Source organism: Triticum aestivum, chromosome 7A (genome assembly GCF_018294505.1).
Source record: "Triticum aestivum cultivar Chinese Spring chromosome 7A, IWGSC CS RefSeq v2.1, whole genome shotgun sequence".
NCBI classification, from domain to species: domain Eukaryota; kingdom Viridiplantae; phylum Streptophyta; class Magnoliopsida; order Poales; family Poaceae; genus Triticum; species Triticum aestivum.
Window position 1 is genome coordinate 88,959,045 of NC_057812.1, and position 19,770 is coordinate 88,978,814.

General features: G+C 46.3%; 2 protein-coding genes across 2 annotated transcripts; one reads left to right on the forward strand and one right to left on the reverse strand.

The window, feature by feature from the left end:
- Nucleotides 1-881: 881 nt before the first annotated feature.
- On the forward strand, nucleotides 882-9,710 carry LOC123148187 (uncharacterized WD repeat-containing protein C2A9.03). The gene is made up of 10 exons (XM_044567553.1): nucleotides 882-1,165; nucleotides 1,268-1,459; nucleotides 2,670-2,837; nucleotides 2,928-3,014; nucleotides 6,769-6,903; nucleotides 7,036-7,146; nucleotides 7,845-7,936; nucleotides 8,020-8,125; nucleotides 8,217-8,303; nucleotides 8,990-9,710. Exons 2-10 carry the CDS (start codon nucleotides 1,283-1,285, stop codon nucleotides 9,401-9,403), a joined length of 1,377 nt encoding a protein of 458 aa, XP_044423488.1. The 5' UTR covers nucleotides 882-1,165; nucleotides 1,268-1,282; the 3' UTR covers nucleotides 9,404-9,710.
- A 1,646-nt stretch (nucleotides 9,711-11,356) lies between these two features.
- Nucleotides 11,357-12,772, reverse strand: LOC123148188 (uncharacterized). The gene has a single exon (XM_044567554.1). It carries the CDS (start codon nucleotides 12,307-12,309, stop codon nucleotides 11,512-11,514), a length of 798 nt encoding a protein of 265 aa, XP_044423489.1. The 5' UTR covers nucleotides 12,310-12,772; the 3' UTR covers nucleotides 11,357-11,511.
- Between the last annotated feature and the right edge of the window lie 6,998 nt (nucleotides 12,773-19,770).

A 19,770-nucleotide genomic window follows, 5' to 3' on the forward strand; every position in this document is an offset into this window, starting at 1 on the left:
ACGCTTGTGCACATCTCAAGCGGCCATTGTATGCAGCATCCATGCACCAGCCCCCTATGCTTGTCTTGATCGTACTCCTAGCCATGGACACCAAACCAGATCGAAAGACCGAAATCACCGGCTGGCAACCAGATCGGGAGGCACCAAGCCATGGACATGATCCAGACCAGAAGGCCGGCAATTACCAGCGAACTGAGATCGGGAGGCCGGCAATGCACAGTGGCGACACAGACGGCCAGATCAGGAGGCAGTCATCAAGGAAGATGGAAAAAAACCGGGCCAAAAACCGGACCATCTCTGCACGCTTGCTTCACACCATACCCCCATGTTTCAATGGTCGAACCATTTGATACCAATGACAACCAGTTTCGTTTGATCTACTGGCGTCACTCGCAACCTTTGCAACAAACACCATGTTGCGCTCACTTGCTCTGCAACATGGGCTAAGTTGCAAAGGGCGAAGACGGCCGCGAGCCGTCCGATGAACAACAGATCCGACCGCAGAGTCGGTCGACGCGTGCAAACGCTAACGTGCTACACATTGACAGAGTATAAACTTTGGCCAAAACCAAACACACCAACAGTTATAATCTTACTAACAAATTACAGTCCACAAAGGGGCGGCGCTTGCGTGCTCCCACCCCCTCCTGCCCTAGAAAAACGGTGTTTGTTTAGTTTAGTGCGCCCCTCGCAGAAAAACACATGACGGGAAGAATAGAAAAGTAGGGTACCATCAACCATGGGTGTCGTCAATCATCATACTCCTACTCCGACTCGTTGTGCGGCTTCTAGAGGCTCCGTCTAGAGGCTCCGTCCGTGTGTATATGTACAGCGCGGGCGGCCTGATCCCTCCCCAACATCCATCCGCCGTCGCTGTCAAATTGTGGATCGAGCGAGCGGAGGCCTTGCCGTCTAGAGCCTCGCTTCGCCGCACGGCACAAAAAGGGGAGCGCCAGCCCGCCCAGCCGCGCTGCCCTCCTCCCCTCCACACGTCTCTGCCCCCTCCCACCCCCCGCCGCCGACGCAGCTCATCCCTCTCCATCTCCTCCCCTCGCCCGCCAATCCGCGCTCCCCCGGCCCGTCCCTGCCCTACGCGCCCGGCGCCGCCCCGCCCCGCCCCGCCCTGCCCTGCTCCGCGCAGCAGACGCAGCGCAGCACAGCACAGGTACGGCTCTGGTTGCTTCGCGCCCCGAGGCGCGGGTCCTCTGAGTGGGTTTGTCTGTGTCCGCGTGGGTTTGATCTGAGCGGTTTGGTTTGATGCGCGCAGGTGGTTGGTTGACTCATGGCCGCCAGCGTGCGGGAAGGTGCGGCGGCGGCGGCGGCTGCGGGGCACGCGGCGGACGATTACGACGTCTCGGACGGCGAGATGGACGTCGACGTCGAGGCCGGCAGCGAGCTCCAGCACGCCGGCGACGACCGGAGGGACGGCGACGGCGACGGCGACGACGAGTACGCGCTGGTTGGTAACCACTTCCTTCTGGGTTGATGTCGCGGTGGTGTTGGTGGTTCCGCCGCTTGTTTTCTCTGAATCGCGAATCTGAGCCTGCGCCTGCTAGTCCGCTTCCGTTATTTGATTGATTGATTGATTGGCTGTCCGAGGTTCCTTTCTCTTCATAGTATGATTCGAAGTCGAGCGTGGTATTGTTTAGGGTGTTCAGGAGTTTATTATCAGTGGCTTGCCTGTCCTTGTTAGTGCAGCGGCTGGTTCTTCAGAAAAAGAATCATGGGCACAATTAGGTTCGTCCTGAAATCCGATCGCGGTGGCAAGTTCGCAGTGCCGCGGTTTCAGCTTAGTTTTCTAGTACTAGTATGTTTACCACTTCTACCTGGTGGGTGAGAGTTATCCGTTTTATAAGTTAAAAGTCGCTGTAGTTTGCTATGCTATGACAAAGTAGAGAAACATAACTTGCCATCAACAGAAGAACTAGTATATATTCTAAAAAAGAACCACTATATTATGCGAGGGGCGCAATCACTCATTTTAAACATGCGTGTGTCGCGAGAGGAACCTTAGTCCAGTGCTGATTTTTTCCTCACCTAGTCTTTGGGTGCTGAATTCAATATTTATGATAAGGGGGTGACTTGATGTCAATGGTGCTTGTGGAGCAGATTGGTATCGCCCAATCATCCAGCTCGAATTTGCTACTTGTGTTTATCTCCAGCCAATAATGATCTGGCTCACCATTCCCTGTAATGTCGTTTTCACAAGTGGCGTACACTGCATAATTTTCAATGCCCCACTTTGCCAGGAGTTGTAGATGCGATGTTTCAGTGCCTTTTGAATTGGCTAAGACCAAAGAGCATAAAACATGACTTTCTACTAGAAAAAAAAGGATCCGTGTCTTTGGCCTTGTTGATTATTCAACTGCTGAATAAAAATTAGCGCATGGGGCCGCCATGTTTTGGCGTATGCATGAGAACTATTTATGTGGCCGTACCTGAGTCTATCTAATCATCAAGATCACGACATGGTTGAATAAATTGTGACTGATGTAGCTCATTAAGGATAAATAATTGCTTTAAAAATACTTTGTGTTATTTTTTCCCTTTTGATATTTTAAAGGCTTGGCGAAATTATAATATTGTTCAGGCCTAGTATTTTCCGGTGCTTATATAAAAATATCTTAGTATTAAGCTAAAGCGTATTGATATTTGACTATTTTCTACAGCTCACTAGGATAACTGACACGTCAGCAGCTGAAGCAAGGGCAGGAAAGGATATACAAGGTATACCATGGGAGAGGTTACAAATCACCAGGCAGGATTACAGAAAAGCTAGGTTGGAACAGTACAAGAACTATGAGAACTTCCCTCAGTCCGGAGAGCTCATGGATAAGGTCTTAATTAATATCAATTGTATCTGTCAATGTTTACTCTGTTTTCTAGATGATCAAATTTCCTAAAAGGATCCTCTGAAATGTTAATAGTTGTGCAAGCAAGTGGAGAGCAGCAGCAAGTACTATGAATTTCAATACAACACTCGGATAGTGAAACCCTCAATTCTCCATTTTCAGGTTAGTTGTGATCTGTCTTCTGTTTAATGCAGGATTTGTAGTATGGCATACTTGTTACATCCATTAGCATTACATTATATGGACTTCCGTTTTCCTTCTTCCGCATTAGCATTTATTGTGCTTTCTTTGCAAAGTTCCGTGTCTTATCTGTATCCATATCAACAAGAAGTCTGAAAAGATAACTTAGTTTCCTTTTTTTGTGGGATCTCTGGTTTAAGGGTTCCACTAGAATGGTTTAACTTTATAAATTGTACTGCAGCTTTGAATTAAATGCTGCAGTGGTTACATAGAGTTTCGCATGAAACTGTTAAAAGGATTATAACCCTGAAAATGGGCAATGGAGGTTATTGTGGATTTATAAAGCACTGGTTGATTTGGAACATAGCTGGATATCTGTATCAATTATGTTAACTCAGCTCAAGGCCCGTGATGCAAATACAAAGTTATTCCACCTCCGTGCAATGGGCGGCAGCGCAAAAATCATATTCCTTCCCTCCACTCGGGCACCTCTGTGGTATCTGATCATAGAGATAAAGCTGATTTGCTCCTCAACCACTTCTGTTTGCTTCCTGGCATGAGTGAGGGCAGAGCCTTCCAACTCGATGGTGATTTCCTGCAGCTGCCTAGGGCAAATCCGAGTCACTGAGACCCTCCTTTCACCATGGATGAGCTCAAGGTGGCCATTAAGGATATCCCTTCTGATAAAATCCCTGCCCCTGTTGGTTTTATAGGTTTATTCTTCAAAAAGTGCTGGAGCATTATCAAGTTCGACCTCCTCAGTGCTCTTAACCAGCCGTTTGCAGTTAATGTCCAACATTGGAATTTGCTGAACACTGCTCACGTTGCGCTTATGCTGAAGAAATTGCTGACCTGCTGATTATAAACAGATCAGTTTATTGCAAAGCGTGATGAAGGTTCTCAGAAAATTGCTTGCCCTACGCCTTGCCCCTGAGCTGAATGATCTTATCTCTCCATGTCAAAGTGCTTTCCTTAAGAGATGCATCCAGGGCAATTTCCTACATGTACAGAACCTGATTCACACCTAAATCAGACCGAATCAAAGCCTGCCCTCTTCCTCCTCAAGCTGGATATTGCAAAAGCCTTTGATTCGGTCTGATTTAGGTGTTTTTCTAGCGAGTCCTGGTAATGGGCTAGACGGCGTATTTTTTTTAAGCCTTTGATTCTGTCGGTTTCAAGGCGCAGTTTGGATTCGGGCAGAAGTGGAGAGATCTTTTTTTTTTTGCGGGCAATGTAGAGAGCTTTATTCAAACGAAAGCATTCTCCCGACAATCAGCCAATAAGCTGGTCAGGAGGAAGCCGGGGTTGTCTTCGAGCCAGCTTTCCGTCACATTCAATGTGCAAGCACGCTTGGCACATAGATGCGCTGGAACATTTGCTGACCTTAATACATGTTGGATTACAAAAAGAGAGAAATCACTAACAAGCTCTCCAATTTCAACTAAGATAGGAGCCACAATCGAACGAGAGTTGTGGCGAGTATTCCAGAGATTAACCATCTCCAGGCAGTCCACCTCCATTATCGCATGTGTGTAACCTCGAAGTTTGGCGAAAAGCACACCATCACGCAACGCCATTGCCTCGGCGATAAAAGGATCCGTAATACCACAGTATGGTTTGCACCATGCACCCAACAGCCTATTATTAGACCTTGCAACTCCACCTGCACCAGCAGTGGTTGTGTCAAATGATATTGCACCATCTGTATTGATCTTAACTAGCCCCGCTTCAGGTGGTCTCCAGCCATGACCCGGCATGACCAGTGTATGTTGTCGTGGTAACTCAAGAAGTGCAAGCGCCTCCCTAGTCACACGCATGCAAGTTGTCGGATCCGACCCCTCCTCCTCATGCTTTAACTTGTTACGAGAGTGCCAAATAGACCACATGATAGTGATGATCAGTGGCCTGTCCTTGTCCGAGCTGTATCTTTGGCTTCCACCTCTTCCTGTGTCCTCAACGGTGTACCTGGCATTCCTTTCCTGCATTGACTACCTCCGCCAGGGTGACCCTTTGTCGCCTCTCCTATTCTTGATATTGCCATCGAGCCGTTGAAGATCCTCAAAAGGGTGACGAACGATGGAATTCTGAGTCAGCTGTCCAGCCGCCATGCAAGGTTCCGTGTTAGTATCTGTGCTGATGATGTCACCTTGTTCATCAACCCTGTGAGAAGCGAGGTGGATGCCCTGCACTCTGTTCTTGCTGCTTTTGGTGATGTTTCCGGCCTGCGGACAAGTTTCTCAGAATCAACTTCCTTCCATATCCACTGCCCCAACCTGGATATAATGACACTTTGGCATCCTTCTTGCGTGATCTGGGCTCCCTGCCCTGTTCCTATCTCGGGCTGCCTAGTACTAGGTAACCCAGTAAATTTCAGATCCAACCTGTCCTCTACATTGGCTGCTAAGCTTGCGTGATGGAAAGGAAAGCTTACGACTAAGGCAGGTTGTCTGGCTTTGATAAACTCTGTTTTCACCTCCATCACCACCTACTTTATGACCATTTTCCAGCCAAGCAAGCGGGGTTTCAAGCGTTTTGACAAAATCGGACGCAGCTTCCTCTGGTCTGGCGATGAGGAGGCAAGGGAGCTCAATTTGCTCTTGCCTAAGCAATTCGGAGGTTATCAAAAATCTGGAAAGACCGCTAAATTCTGGACTGATAGTTGGCTTAACGGTGTGTCTCCCAAACCTTGGCCCCTGGCCTGTTCATACTGGCCCGGAGGAAAAAACTTACTGTTGCAGAGGGGCTCTATGAGGGACGCTGGATGAAGGGACTTCAAAGATCGAACTCTGAACAAGGCCTTCACTCCTTTGCCCAATAATTGCATCAGCTGCAATCCGTATGTAGTCCATATAGAAATCTCTAAAAAGACTTATATTTAGGAACGGAGGAACGGAGGGAGTATCAATCTTTGCCCACAGCCGGATTCAATTCTCTGGAAATGGACTGAAGATAATACCAACACCGCCTCCTCAGCTTTCTTTGTCAATTGTACGGCATGATTCCAAGGCCTGAACTCTCCAGAATCTGGCAACTCAAGATGGAGCCCAAGGTGATTTTTTTTGGCTATCTGGCATCTGCACCGGATTGGTTACTTATGGTGGATCACCTGCAAGCCCGGGGTTGGCCACATGGTGATTGGTGTGCCCTGCACGACCAAATTCTTGAACCTGCGGTGCACCTATTCTGTCTGTGCCCTTTCTTTAGGAAAGTCTGCCACCTGAACTGTCGCAAGCACCCGAACCTGAGGCCTAGGATTTCTTATCTTCAGCGCTTGATGTCATCTTGGTGAAGCGCTTTAGCTTCTGGTCCTAAGAAGGCTGCGGTGACGACGTCTTTTGCTGCTTGGCATATCTGAATGAGGGCAATAAAATTATGTTCTCCAACCAAACCCTTAATCTCCACACCAGGTTGGTTGCCTCATGGAGGAAAGCCTCCAGTCTGTAACTGGCCCCTTGCACAAACAGTGTTTATCCCTTGTACATGCAGCACACTTGTTTAGCAATTGGTCTCTCCGACTCTTGTGCTCTTGCACCTGTACATACACTATCCGCTTATAATCTATAATGCAGCAGCAGAACTCCTGCCAGTTACAGTAAAAAATGATGTAAACTCAATGTGTTTGTCTGCATTGTATTATATCTGCCTCATTCTCTACTGAAGATCAGGCCAATTAGATGCATCTAGTCATATGATTCTTAATGCTGCTCACACTGATCAACCCTTTTTTTCCTTGTAGCTTCGGAATTTGTTATGGGCAACTTCAAAGCATGATGTTTATTTCATGTCGAATTCCACAGTAGGCCACTGGTCGTCATTGTCTCACAAAATGACAGATGTTCTTGATTTCTCAGGGCATGTTGCTCCAGCAAAGGTTTTCCTCTTTTAAAGTTCCTGGTGCTTCCTTCTGATCAGTTACTCTTATTTTTTCTCCCAAGTTTGACGTTCTGTTTGTTGATTTATACCGATTATGCAAGTAACCTATATTAATTTGTTGGTTACACAGAAACACCCTGGCTGTGCACTAGAAGGGTTTACTGGCGTTCAAGTTAGCACACTTGCAGTAAATGAGGGTTTGTTGGTCGCTGGTGGTTTTCAAGGAGAACTAGTTTGCAAGGTAAGGTGTTAGGCAGTGTTACTATTACTGTAACCTCCACTTGAATTCTATATCTGCTGCATTTTGTTTTCTTCCAATTTTCTTCTATTTGTGCTAAGTATTTTATATCGGAAGTTACAAAATGGTCAGAAAGCATCCTTATGCCTGTTTGAAATAAAGGTTTTTGTTATATTTTATAGGAATATAATCCTCTAGAAAATTTCCCTATGAAGTTCTTTTTGTGATTGTTGGATTAGCTTTGAAAAAATCCTATATGAACTCTTCCTTCACCTTTGGAGAGTTTGAAAATCTAGTCAACCTCATGTTTTCAGTAAGAAGTTCAACCTCTTCTTTCTCTAGTCAAGAAGTATTTGCCTGTAAAGTTCAGGTGGACCTTCCAGACAGATATTTTAACTCCCGTAAAAAATCCAGGAGACATGATATCCAATTCCTGTGGTTTTACTATTTTTACGTCTTTCCACTCTGCATTCTAAACTGGTCATATCTCCCTTCTGTTGTTAGGCTGACATATACTCCCTTAGTATATAGGCAGCAGAGTAGGAATGAGAAACAAAAGAGACACTGCATAAGGGAGTAGTATATACTTATATAGGCAGCAGATTGGCCTTAGTTTCTCTTTAATCGAATACCTGATTTATATAAATGGTAAATCATGAATAGCAGGCTTACATGCTCTGCATTTCTTTGTATTTATTCAGAGTCTAGGAGAACGTGATGTTAAGTTCTGCACAAGGACTACTTTGAGTGACAATGCTATCACAAATGCTATGGATATACACAGATCTACAAGGTAAAAAATTCACTTGCAGGCCTCACATCTGAAGTTGTAGATATTGTTATAGAAATCTGAAGGTTTGCAAAATACTCATGCAGTGGAAGCTTGCGCATTACGGTATCGAATAATGATTCTGGTGTTCGTGAATTCGACATGGAAAGATTTCAGCTCTTGAATCACTTCCGTTTTAACTGGCCAGTGAATGTAAGTTCTATCTCTTCAAGATCACATAAAGATTTCAGGTTATTGTACCTTTCTTAACCGTTCCCCTTACCTGTCGTTTCCCCAATGACAGCACACATCTGTGAGCCCGGACAAGAAACTTTTGGCAGTAGTTGGAGATGACCGGGACGCTCTTCTTGTTGATTCACGAAATGGCAAGGTATTTGGCTAGTTGTATATGCTTGTTATCAGCCATTGTCTTTTGTAGGTATCTCAGATTTTATTATGTTGGTTTAATTTTATTATTGGCTCCTTGCATTACTAATAAAGTGAGATGTAATCACCTTAATTATATTTATGACTGCATTGAAAGGGTTTCTTGGTGTATTCTTTTTTCTTGGACTTCCATTCCTACTGTGGAGAATGATGTACATGCATCAGTCTTCCTTGTTTCCATGCATAGGGCACTAGTCATCAGATTCTCCATTTTAACCCCCCCCCCCCCCCCCTGCAAGATTTTGCCAGCCGTTTATTTTTGTGAAAATCGCATATCATGGGACATACTATATCCTGGTGCAATGCCTAGTTTGAAACGCCGGGGTTTTCAATCATAAATCAACTATGCTGGTGATCCTCTTTGGAAAGATCAAAGTGGAACCAGGGAGTTGGAAGTTTGTGGCAAACAAGACTAATTGCAAATGATGTCCTAGTTTTTCTTTTGCGTTTCACCTTCTGATTGTTTTTATTATTTCATAGGGCTCTGCCCTTGATGTTTCATCTTTATCAATAAAACAGGCAGAGGCCATGCCTCTTTTGTGAAGGAAGAAAACTGTTTTGAAGGCATTATCGTGACTGTGTTGTGTTATCTGGACAGATCAGTATTCAATTTTTCTTTCCTGTGTGCAGGTAACTTCTACCCTAGTTGGCCATCTGGACTACTCATTTGCCTCAGCATGGCACCCGGACGGTGTCACCTTCGCAACCGGGAACCAGGACAAGACCTGCCGGGTCTGGGACATCCGGAACCCGTCGACCTCCCTCGCGGTCCTGAGGGGCAACATCGGCGCAATCCGGTGCATCCGCTACTCCTCGGACGGGCGGTTCCTTCTCTTCTCCGAGCCCGCCGACTTTGTGCACGTCTACAGCGCCGCCGAGTGCTACCGGAAGCGGCAGGAGATTGACTTCTTCGGCGAGATCTCCGGGATCTCGCTCAGCCCGGACGACGAGTCCCTGTTCGTGGGGGTGTGCGACCGCGTCTACGCCAGCCTGCTGAATTATAGGATGGTACACGCCAACGGGTACCTGGACTCGTACATGTAGATGAATAAAACCTTTGTGTTTGACGGGCAAGAAAGAGCGCCAGAACTGCTGAAAATCTGAAGATCTCGCTTGGCCCGGGTGACGAGCCCCTGTTGTTCGAGGGGGCGAGATATGTCAGCGTGCTCCATTACAGGATAGTCCAGGTGTGCCTTCGGGCACCTGGACTCTGTACATGTAGAGAAAGAAAACTTGGTGCGAAGTTTAGTGTGTTCGTGTAAAGGAAGAGCGGAATTGCTTAAAATCTGCAGGACTGTAACTTTAATGAGATCAGTATGGAATTTATACCAACTTCACCTTCGAACGCAAACAGAGTCGAGTTTGAGTGAGCTGAGCTGAGGTCGGGTTAGCTCCTATAAGTTGAAGCGCCTTCAGTTAGAGTAAGGATGCAACTGTGCATTCCATGAATTATTCCGTCAGTGTACCCAAATCGTTTTCCCTCTGGAGACGGGCGACTAGAAACCCTAGCCGCGACCAGGGGAGCCGAGCCTTTCCAGTGCCGCCTTCCAGCGTCTCCCCTCAGCCGGGTGCTGTCTTTCAGCAGCTCCCCTCTGCCAACGACCTCTTGGTCTGTATTGAGGATATCTGGAAGACGGGTCATTTGTTGGGTTCGTGGTTGATGCTTAATAGGTATGATTTTCTCTCTAGTGTCTTAATTGTGTGGGGGTTGCCATATCTAGTGGGGTGGGAGATGGAGGTGTTGTACCACATGGGCTGACTTATCATGGGTTTGGGCATGTGAGTTTGTTGACGAATTATAAAGCTCACAATTTAGCTAGGCATGCTTTATTGCTGGCTCGGGGAACCCACATTTGGTTAGGCCAACCCTATCATCCTATATGTATTCCTAAGGTGACTATCAATAAAAACTTGGATGATTGTGTTAAAAAATACTGTGATTGGATGCGTCGGGGTTGTCATTCTCTCCTCCCTACCTGAAATACCACATGCCAAACCCTATATTCGGGTCTTTTCGGATCGGACAATGGCAGTGCTATAAGCTATGCTTGGTTGCATGTTCCCTATTGGCAGCATCGTCTTGGAGATGGTTCTTGCCTAAGGGATCTGTGGTTCATGGCAGTTGTTGCCTATTAGTGGCGGTTTGTGTGGCAATGATGATGGTAATGAGTGAGTTCAGAGTCACAACAAGGTTGTCGTACTCTCTTCGACTTTTGCCAGGATCGTGGTGGTATGTTTGCCGAGGAGTCGGAGCTGCGATGGCATGGTTCGGATGGTGATGCTGAAAAGTGAGGGGTGGTCTAGCTCGGCAGCCCTTTGCGATGCCAAATTTGCATATTTATCTCTCATGGCTTGGCATTCGAACTTAGGGCTAGTTTTTTTGAGGCCTATGGGCTGGTTGTGGAAATAAGTTGTCCCCTCCCTTGTTTATTCTAGAGGCCATTAAGAGTTAAGTAGTAGTTTTTTAGAATAAAATTTTAGTTTGTGCTTCTAGAATAAGTTGAGAAGGGAGCAGCTAGCTTATTTCCATAACTACTCATAAGCCCAAAAGAATTGGCCCTTAGAGTTGTGTTGTTGTTGACGTGTGTGGTCGATTGTTTGGCATGGATCCATGTGTGGCGTACACGGTGAGGATTTCATCCATGATCATTAACCGAAGATAAATTTAGAGTTACATACGAGTGATAACCATGCTCGACGGTGGTGTTTCTTCTCGGTGGTGTGTGTGAGATCTTTATTTTTAGCCAGTTCGTAATGGTGGTGCCTGCCATCGTGACGGCCAGTGTGTTCGCAATGTTCTTCCGTAGTTAACCTAGTCGACAATTGTCTTATATACTACTCCTTCCACCCAATAATATAAGAATATAGTGTCAAAAACGCTATTATATCATGGGACGATGCTTTTGCCTTTGAGTTCGGAAAAAGAACTCATATTGAGTTCGGAAAAAGAACTCACAGGGACCAGAGCGAGAGAAAGAAAGGTTAAAAAGAGAGAGAGAGAGAAAGAAAAAGGTTGTGTTTTCAACTCGCCTAGGGAAGCATACATATAGATCGAAACAAAGAAACCAACATTTTCTAGTAGACCACGCTAACAAAACTAGAAAAGGCACTAGAGCAGTCGCGATGCGCCGGCGAACCATGAACGGCAATAGCTACCGTGCCGATGCGGCGGCGGCGGCGCTCTGGTTGAGCATGGATTTGATGCGCTCCAGCTTGAGCTCCTCCCGGAACTGCCGGATGAACCGCTCGGCCCGCGCGTTCACCTCCGCCTTCTCTTCTACCTCCGCGTACGCGCGCCGCTCGACGATCTCCGCCACCTTCGCCGGCTCCCGCTTCCTCAGCTTCTCCGTCGTAGCACCCTTGGCGGCCGCCGTGGCTGGCGTTGGCTCCGGCGCCGGCGCGTCTCGCTGCCGGAACGCTAACGCTACTGCTGTGCACGCGTCTCCCAAGCATCTAGACGTCTCCGTCCGCGTCTCTGCTCCTGCCTTGTCGCTCCCTGACATCGAAGCCGCTGAACGCAGTCCCGCTTCGGCTGCTGCACCAGGAGCACTCTGTGTCGACGGAGCCACCGTTGCCGTCATGCTTTCTCCGGCCGGCAGGGTCGGCTCTGGCCTCACCGCGTGCCTGATCTCCTCTCCTCCCTCTTCTTGCGACGACGTGTAGTACTCTTGCACGTGGTGGAGCTGCGACGGCGACGCCGGCGGCGTGAGGCCGCTGTCGTAGTCGTGCTCGGGCACGGAGTGGAAGGCGGCGAAGACGGACATGGAGCGGAGGCGCTCCATGACCATGGACGACGCGCTCCGGGTGAGCCTCCTCCGCCTAGCCACCTGCTCGTCGCCGCCCTGCGCCCAGGACAAGACGGCCACGGCGCCGACGACGACGTTGAAGAAGAGGAAACACGCCGCGCCGGAGCCGAGCCACGGCCAGCACCAGGCAGACTCCGCCGCCATTCTAATGAATCTTTTACAGGTATGGAGGCTTTCCAGCGAGATGGAGATACACTGGTGGTGATCGATGAGTAGATGGTGAAGACTGAGGAGTGAAGTGAGGAGTCAGAAGCACACTTAGTGTGGCGTATATGTAGTACACTAGCTAGGCGTGTACAGCGACAGCTGCTTTAAGCTTTGTTGAGATGATGAGCACGTATAAACCATAAACTATAACGAGTACAAAGAAAGAATACGCGTACGTACAAAAGCTAGCTCCGTGGTTGTTAAAATGTTGAGCACGTGTACTTCATGAAATTGGGGCCATTATTCAACTCCAATTGGTTTGGTTGCTTCATCAACCAGCAGCCTGCGAGAACATTCCCCGCGGATTTGACTACGGTTAATTGTTCCTTTCTAGTTTCTACACATGGCCCGACATTGGTTGGTTCCAGTCTTAATAATTTACCGCAGTATCTAGCATAGTTTGGCTCCACTGGATAGACTTCAGTAATTTGTTACTCCAACTGGTACCGGTTTGACGCGTCAGATGATCCTATCGTTTCCTTCACATTGCTTCCTCCGTCTCCATACGTCCTTGTTCGATTTCTCTCTTTCTGTCTGAAAAGAGCCATGAAAATGTATAAACATGATAGTCTTAAAGTATGTATGTATTTTCTAGTGTGCTCGTGCTGTTTTGACCGTTTCACTTGCCGGTTTACAACATGTAATTTTCGGTGAGAAAGCGAGCCTAACTCACTTTGGGAGATGTAATAGAAATTGGTATTGTTGGAATTTTGCTAGTAGGCCTTTGGCCCAAAGCCCAACTAAAATTCTCAAATTCTCTTGGCCCATTCATGCACACATGTGAGTGGAGTGAGTTAGGGCCGTATCCGCGAAAATGGGGGCCCTGTGCCAAATCAAAAATTAGGCCCTTGATAAAATCGTTGGCAATTAGGAAAACACGATTTTGGCAGAAAGTGATTCATATAAAAATATGATTCTCAAAACAAAATTAGTATAATAGGGGATGTATCAAAGCAAACTTCATGTATGGATCTTGTTGCTGCGTAGTTGAAGTACATCTTATAAGAAAGCTATTCTCAGAACCTGGAAATACTAGATTATTTATCATAAAACATGACATCTTTCTTCTCGCAAAAAAAAAAACCTTGTCATCCTTCTAGCATTCTTTTGATATTCTTCGTACGCAATGTTATTCCAAGTGTCATTTGACTCTTTTGCTAAAAACACTTATCATAAAATGGCATCTTTTTGAGATTCGGTTCTTAGTTCGCTATAAACTTATGATGTATTAAAAATAGAACATATAAACAAAAGACCATTCGGCATGAGAACTATGTCAGAAACAATGAACATAGAAACAAAAATGGATGAAATGAACTTTGATTTATTTGGGAAGAAGACCATGTGCGGCCGGCGGTAACGAGTCTGATAGTCTGGTTGAAGATCTCATCGGGCAGGCACCTCTGTCTGGACTCCAACTCCAATTGGTGCATCCAGGTCACAGGCTCACCGCGAAGCAAGCAAGCAACAATGGAATCTAAAGAAGCAGAGAAGACATGAGAAATTGAGAAGAAACCACCGAATAATTAGGTGGACCGAGGGTGTAGCGTGCCTATACATTCCAACGGATAAGCTGCGAAGGAATTAATCCAAGAGAGCTGCGACGGAGGTATGGATTTACACGGCTTGTTGGAAGTTATAAAGAGAGCAAAGAGAAAGAAAGGGAGAATATGAAGTTGGAGAGGCGTGCATGAGATGGAGTAACTACGGTGCAGGTTCCAACCAGTCAAATGCATTGCTTAATCATTAATAGTAGTAGCAGTAAACAAATTGGGGGCCCTGTGCAGTCGAACATGCTGCACAGGTGTCCCGTACGGGCCTGGAGTGAGTGAGGCTAAAGTTTAGTCCCACCCCGGAAGTTGAGAGAGAGTTGCACCTCTTTATAAGGTGAGCTCTTCTACCACTTGTATGAGCATGAGAAGAGGAGACCTGCACGTGCGCTCCTCCTCCTCGCTCGCCTCACCACGCCTCGTCTCGTCACGACGCGGGTTGCGGGATTGAGCCGAGCCGAGGACAGAGCTACAAGTCTTCTCCATCCCTCCTTTCGGCGTGCACCGGGAGAAGGGACAGCAGACCTCCGGAACCCTGCCTCTCGTGATCCTGTACGGGAGAGGGGTGATCAGGTTTTTGGGGAGCACACTCGCGCGACTGCTGGCAGCGATGACTTCGCGAACGACGACTTCTTCCCCGACCTCGGCAACCTCATCCTCGACGACATGGGCGACAACGTCAACACCGGTGGTGCTGCTCCTGCTGCACCGTATGTGATTCTATCCTTCCTGTTCGAGATCATGATAAAATTCATGTTTTTAGTATGTGCCCTAGATGTGATCTGTTCATCTGCTATGCTAGTTCGCATGATTAGTTTAATCTTTGCTACTGTAGTCATGATCTATTTCCTATTTATTCGGATTAAATCTCGTAGTAATTTGCTCATATTTCCATCAATCCAAAAACCTGATCATAGGCAATTTACTCCGAGTGGTTTTGCTGCGCATCTGAAGCCACCTGCCTTTAAGGGGGCGCAATATAAGAGGTGGCGCACGAGAGCAGTCTACTGGTTTCAGACCATGGGCTGCTATGACGCCACCATGGGCAAGCCTGAGGGTGATCTTAATCCAGCACAGCTGGAAGCTTTCGAGAAGATTGATACCCTCTTTAAAGGCGCTCTTCTAAGTGTTCTTGATGACTCCATTGTGGATTCGTATATGTCGTTTGAGAACGACAAGGACATGTGGGCTGCGCTCGAGGCCAAGTTTGGTGCCTCGGACGCCGGCATCGAGTTGTACGTCATGGAGCAATTCTATGACTACAAGATGACTGATGAGCGCCCTGTTGTACATCAGGCTCATGAGATACAGTCGCTCGCAAAAGAACTTGAGTACTTCAAGTGTGTGTTACCAGAAAAATTTGTTGCCGGAGGCATCATTGCCAAGCTTCCACCTTCGTGGAACAATTTTGCTACTTCCCTGAAACACAAGAGATAGGAGTTTTCCGTTGCGGATCTCATTGGTACTATTGATGTTGAAGAGAAGGCGAGAGCAAAGGACACACGTGCTCGAGTTGCTGAGGGAGGTTCTAGTGCCCACATGGTACAGAAGAAGAACTCCCAGCCCAACAAGTTCAAAAGCAATAAGGACAAAACTCAGGGCAAAGGCAAGTTTGATACAAAGAACAAGCCATCACATTCTACCAACTTCAAGAAGAATTCTCATAAGAAGGGGAAGGGACTTTGCCATGTCTGCGGTGATCCTAATCACTGGGCTCCGAAGTGTGCTAACCGCTTTGAGGAGCGCGAACATGAGAAGAGCGGCAAGTCCGCTAATGTTGTCATCAGTGATATTGATATGAAGGAATCAGGGTACAATATTTTTCCTACCATCCTTTCAGTATTTCAATCCCCTGATTGGTTAATTGACACCGGTGCCAATGTACATGTTTGTGCTGATGCCTCCATGTTTTCTTCTTACCAGGCAACAGGGACTTCACCCGTGCTGATGGGGAACGGGTCACATGCCATCGTTCGAGGTGTTGGTACGGTCGATCTGAAGTTTACTTCGGGGAAGACCGTGCGTCTGAAGAACGTTCATCATGTGCCGTCCATAAATAAAAATCTCGTTAGCGGTTCCCGTTTATGTCGAGATGGTTTTAAGTTGGTTTTCGAATCCAATAAAGTTGTAATTTCTAAGTATGGACAATTTGTTGGAAAAGGCTATGAGAGCGGAGGCTTGTTCCGCCTGTCTTTGTCAGATATTTGCACTAAAGTTATTAATAATGTTTGCCACAACAATGAGTCTGATATTTGGCATTCACGACTTTGTCACATTAACTTTGATTGCATGACGCGGCTAGCCAATATGAATTTAATTCCGAAAATCTCTACTATCAAAGGCTCTAAGTGCCAAGTATGTGTGCAAGCTAAGCAACCTCGCAAGTCCCATAAGACTGTAGAGGCAAGAGATTTGGTGCCACTAGAGCTTATACACTCTGATCTTTGTGAGATGAATGGTGTGTTGACAAAAGGTGGAGAGAGATACTTCATGACGTTGATTGATGACTCCACTAGATATTGTTATGTGTATCTCCTGAAATCAAAAGATGAGGCTTTAACTTTCTTCAAAAACTATAAAGCTGAGGCAGAGAACCAACTTGATTGAAAAATTAAATGGCTTAGGTCCGATCATGGTGGAGAGTATTTTTCCAATGAATTTGATATGTTTTGTGCGGAACATGGTATAATCCATGAGAGGATGCCTCCCTACTCACCTCAGTCAAATGGGGTAGCTGAAAGAAAGAACCGAACTCTAACTGATATGGTTAACACCATGTTAGACACATCGGGTCTTTCCAAGGAATGGTGGGGGGAGGCGCTAATGACTGCGTGTCATGTCCTAAACCGAGTTCCCACAAAGCATAAGACCATGACTCCGTTTGAGGAATGGGAAAGGAAAAGATCGAAACTCTCTTACCTACGTACTTGGGGTTGTTTGGCGAAAGTCAATATACCAATTTCCAAGAAGCGCAATCTTGGACCAAAAACCGTGGATTGTGTTCTTCTGGGCTATGCTTTTCATAGCATTGGCTATAGATTTTTGATAATAAAATCTGAGGTATCCGACATGCATGTTGGTACGATTATGGAGTCGAATGATGCAACTTTCTTTGAGGACATATTTCCTATGAAGGATATGTCGAGTTCATCAAATCAGGAGATACCTACTCCATCTAGTGATGAATTCACTATAATTCCTGAACCCACCATTGCGATGGAACACGTTGAGAATCCTGTTGAGGGTGACAATGGAACTCCTATGAGGAGTAAGAGATAGAGGACTGCAAAGTCCTTTGGTGATGATTTCATTGTGTACCTCATGGATGACACACCCAGGACTATTTCATAAGCCTATGCATCTCCTGATGCGGACTACTGGAAGGAAGATGTACGTAGCGAGATGGATTCCATCTTAGCTAATGGTACCTGGGAGATCACTGACCATCCTTATGGGTGCAAACCTGTAGGATGTAAGTGGGTGTTCAAGAAGAAGCTTAGACCTGATGGTATGATTGAAAAATACAAGGCACGACTTGTGGCCAAGGGTTATACCCAGAAAGAAGGTGAAGACTTCTTTGACACTTACTCACCCGTGGCTAGACTGACCACTATTCGGGTGCTACTATCACTGGCTGCCTCACATGGTCTTCTCGTTCATCAAATGGACGTTAAGACAGCTTTCCTCAATGGAGAATTGAAGGAGGAAATTTACATGGATCAGCCAGATGGTTTTGTAGTACCTTGTCAGGAAGGAAAGGTGTGCAAGTTATTAAAGTCTTTATATGGCCTTAAACAAGCTCCTAAGGAGTGGCATGAGAAGTTCAAAAGAACATTAACTGCTGCCGGCTTTGTAGTAAATGATGGTGACAAGTGCGTGTACTATCGCTATGGTGGGGGCGAAGGAGTTATTCTTTGTCTGTATGTCGATGACATACTGATCTTTGGAACCAAACTTGATTTAATCAAGGAGGTTAAGGATTTCTTATCTCGCTGTTTTGAGATGAAGGATCTAGGAGTAGCTGATGTTATCTTAAACATCAAGCTGTTGAGAGATGAGAATGGTGGGATCACATTGCTTCAGTCTCACTATGTGGAAAAGATCTTGAGTCGTTTTGGGTATAGAGACTGCACGCCTTCTCCAACTCCATATGATGCTAGTGTGTTGCTTCGAAAGAACCGACGGATTGCTAGAGATCAACTGAGGTATTCTCAGATTATTGGCTCGCTTATGTATTTGGCGAGTGCCATGAGGTCTGACATCTCTTTTGTTGTGAGCAAGCTGGGTCGGTTTGTGTCAAAATCGGGAGATGATCATTGGCATGCGCTTGAGAGAGTTACGCTATTTGAAAGGCACCGCGAGCTATGTGATTCACTACACCGGGTATCCAAGGGTACTAGAGGGTTATAGTGACTCAAACTGGATATCTGATGCTGATGAGATTAAGGCCACAAGTGGTTATGTTTTCACACTTGGTGGTGGCGTTGTTTCCTGGAAGTCTTGCAAGCAGACCATCTTAATGAGGTCAACTATGGAAGCAGAACTCACAGCATTAGACACTGCCACTGTTGAAGCAGAGTGGCTTCGTGAACTCTTGATGGACTTACCTATGGTTGAAAAACCAATACCCCATATCCTGATGAACTGTGATAATCAAACTGTGATCATCAAAATAAACAGTTCAAAGGACAATATGAAGTCCTCAAGGCATGTGAAGAGGAGACTGAAATCTGTCAGAAAATTGAGGAACTCCGGAGTTATTACGTTGGATTATATCCAAACGTCAAAAAATTGGCAGATCCCTTCACAAAGGGTCTATCACGTAATGTGATAGTTAATGCATCGATGGAGATGGGTCTGAGACCCACCGCATGAGTTGTCCATAGTGGTAACCCACTCTATGTGATCGGAGATCCCGTGAAGTAGAAGTGGGAGACAAGCTGTTGGTCAGCTGGGAGGAGAGTATCCCTATATTACCTATCCCACTCCAAGAAGATGCAATACTCTCCTGATCTGCATGGCAGGTTGATACTTATCTTAATGTGTTCCAAGTGGCTTATTCGGGTAAGCAGAGATGTTGTCCTGCAGAACATCTTCTGAGGAACACACCTATATGAATTTGACTGTTAACGTCGCAGTCTGTGAGAATTGGGTGTTCTCTAATAAATTCATGAAAAGGCCCTGGAGTATGACGTATACGCTCCACCCGCGAGGAAGCCTTGCGGCAGCCCAGTATCGATCAAGAATTTGTGTGAAACTAGTCTCGCAGAAAACTTGTAGTTCAAGGCATAGTCCACTATTCAAGTTGTGATCTAGTGTAGCATAAATCTCTAAGTGGAAGTTCAACTTCACAGTATCCACTAAGCACCGGTATATAAACAATGTTTTGGAACTAAATGGTGAGATGTGCCAATGAGACTTTGTGGGGGATTGTTGGAATTTTGCTAGTAGGCCTTTGGCCCAAAGCCCAACTAAAATTCTGAAATTCTCTTGGCCATTCATGCACACATGTGAGTGGAGTGAGTGAGGCTAAAGTTTAGTCCCACCCCGGAAGTTGAGAGAGAGTTGCACCTCTTTATAAGGTGAGCTCTTCTACCACTTGTATGAGCATGATAAGAGGAGACCTACACGCGCGCTCCTCCTCCTCGCTCGCCTCGACACGCCACGCCTCGCCTCGTCACGACGCGGGTTGCGGGATTGAGCCAAACCAAGGACAGAGCTATGCACGTTGCCTATATTTTTGCTGCTCGGGAAAAATTAATGAGTCATTAATTAATAATTAACGGACGCGTTAATTACCGAACCATTTCCGATTCTTTTGGATCGTGACAACTCGGACGTGGGGTTT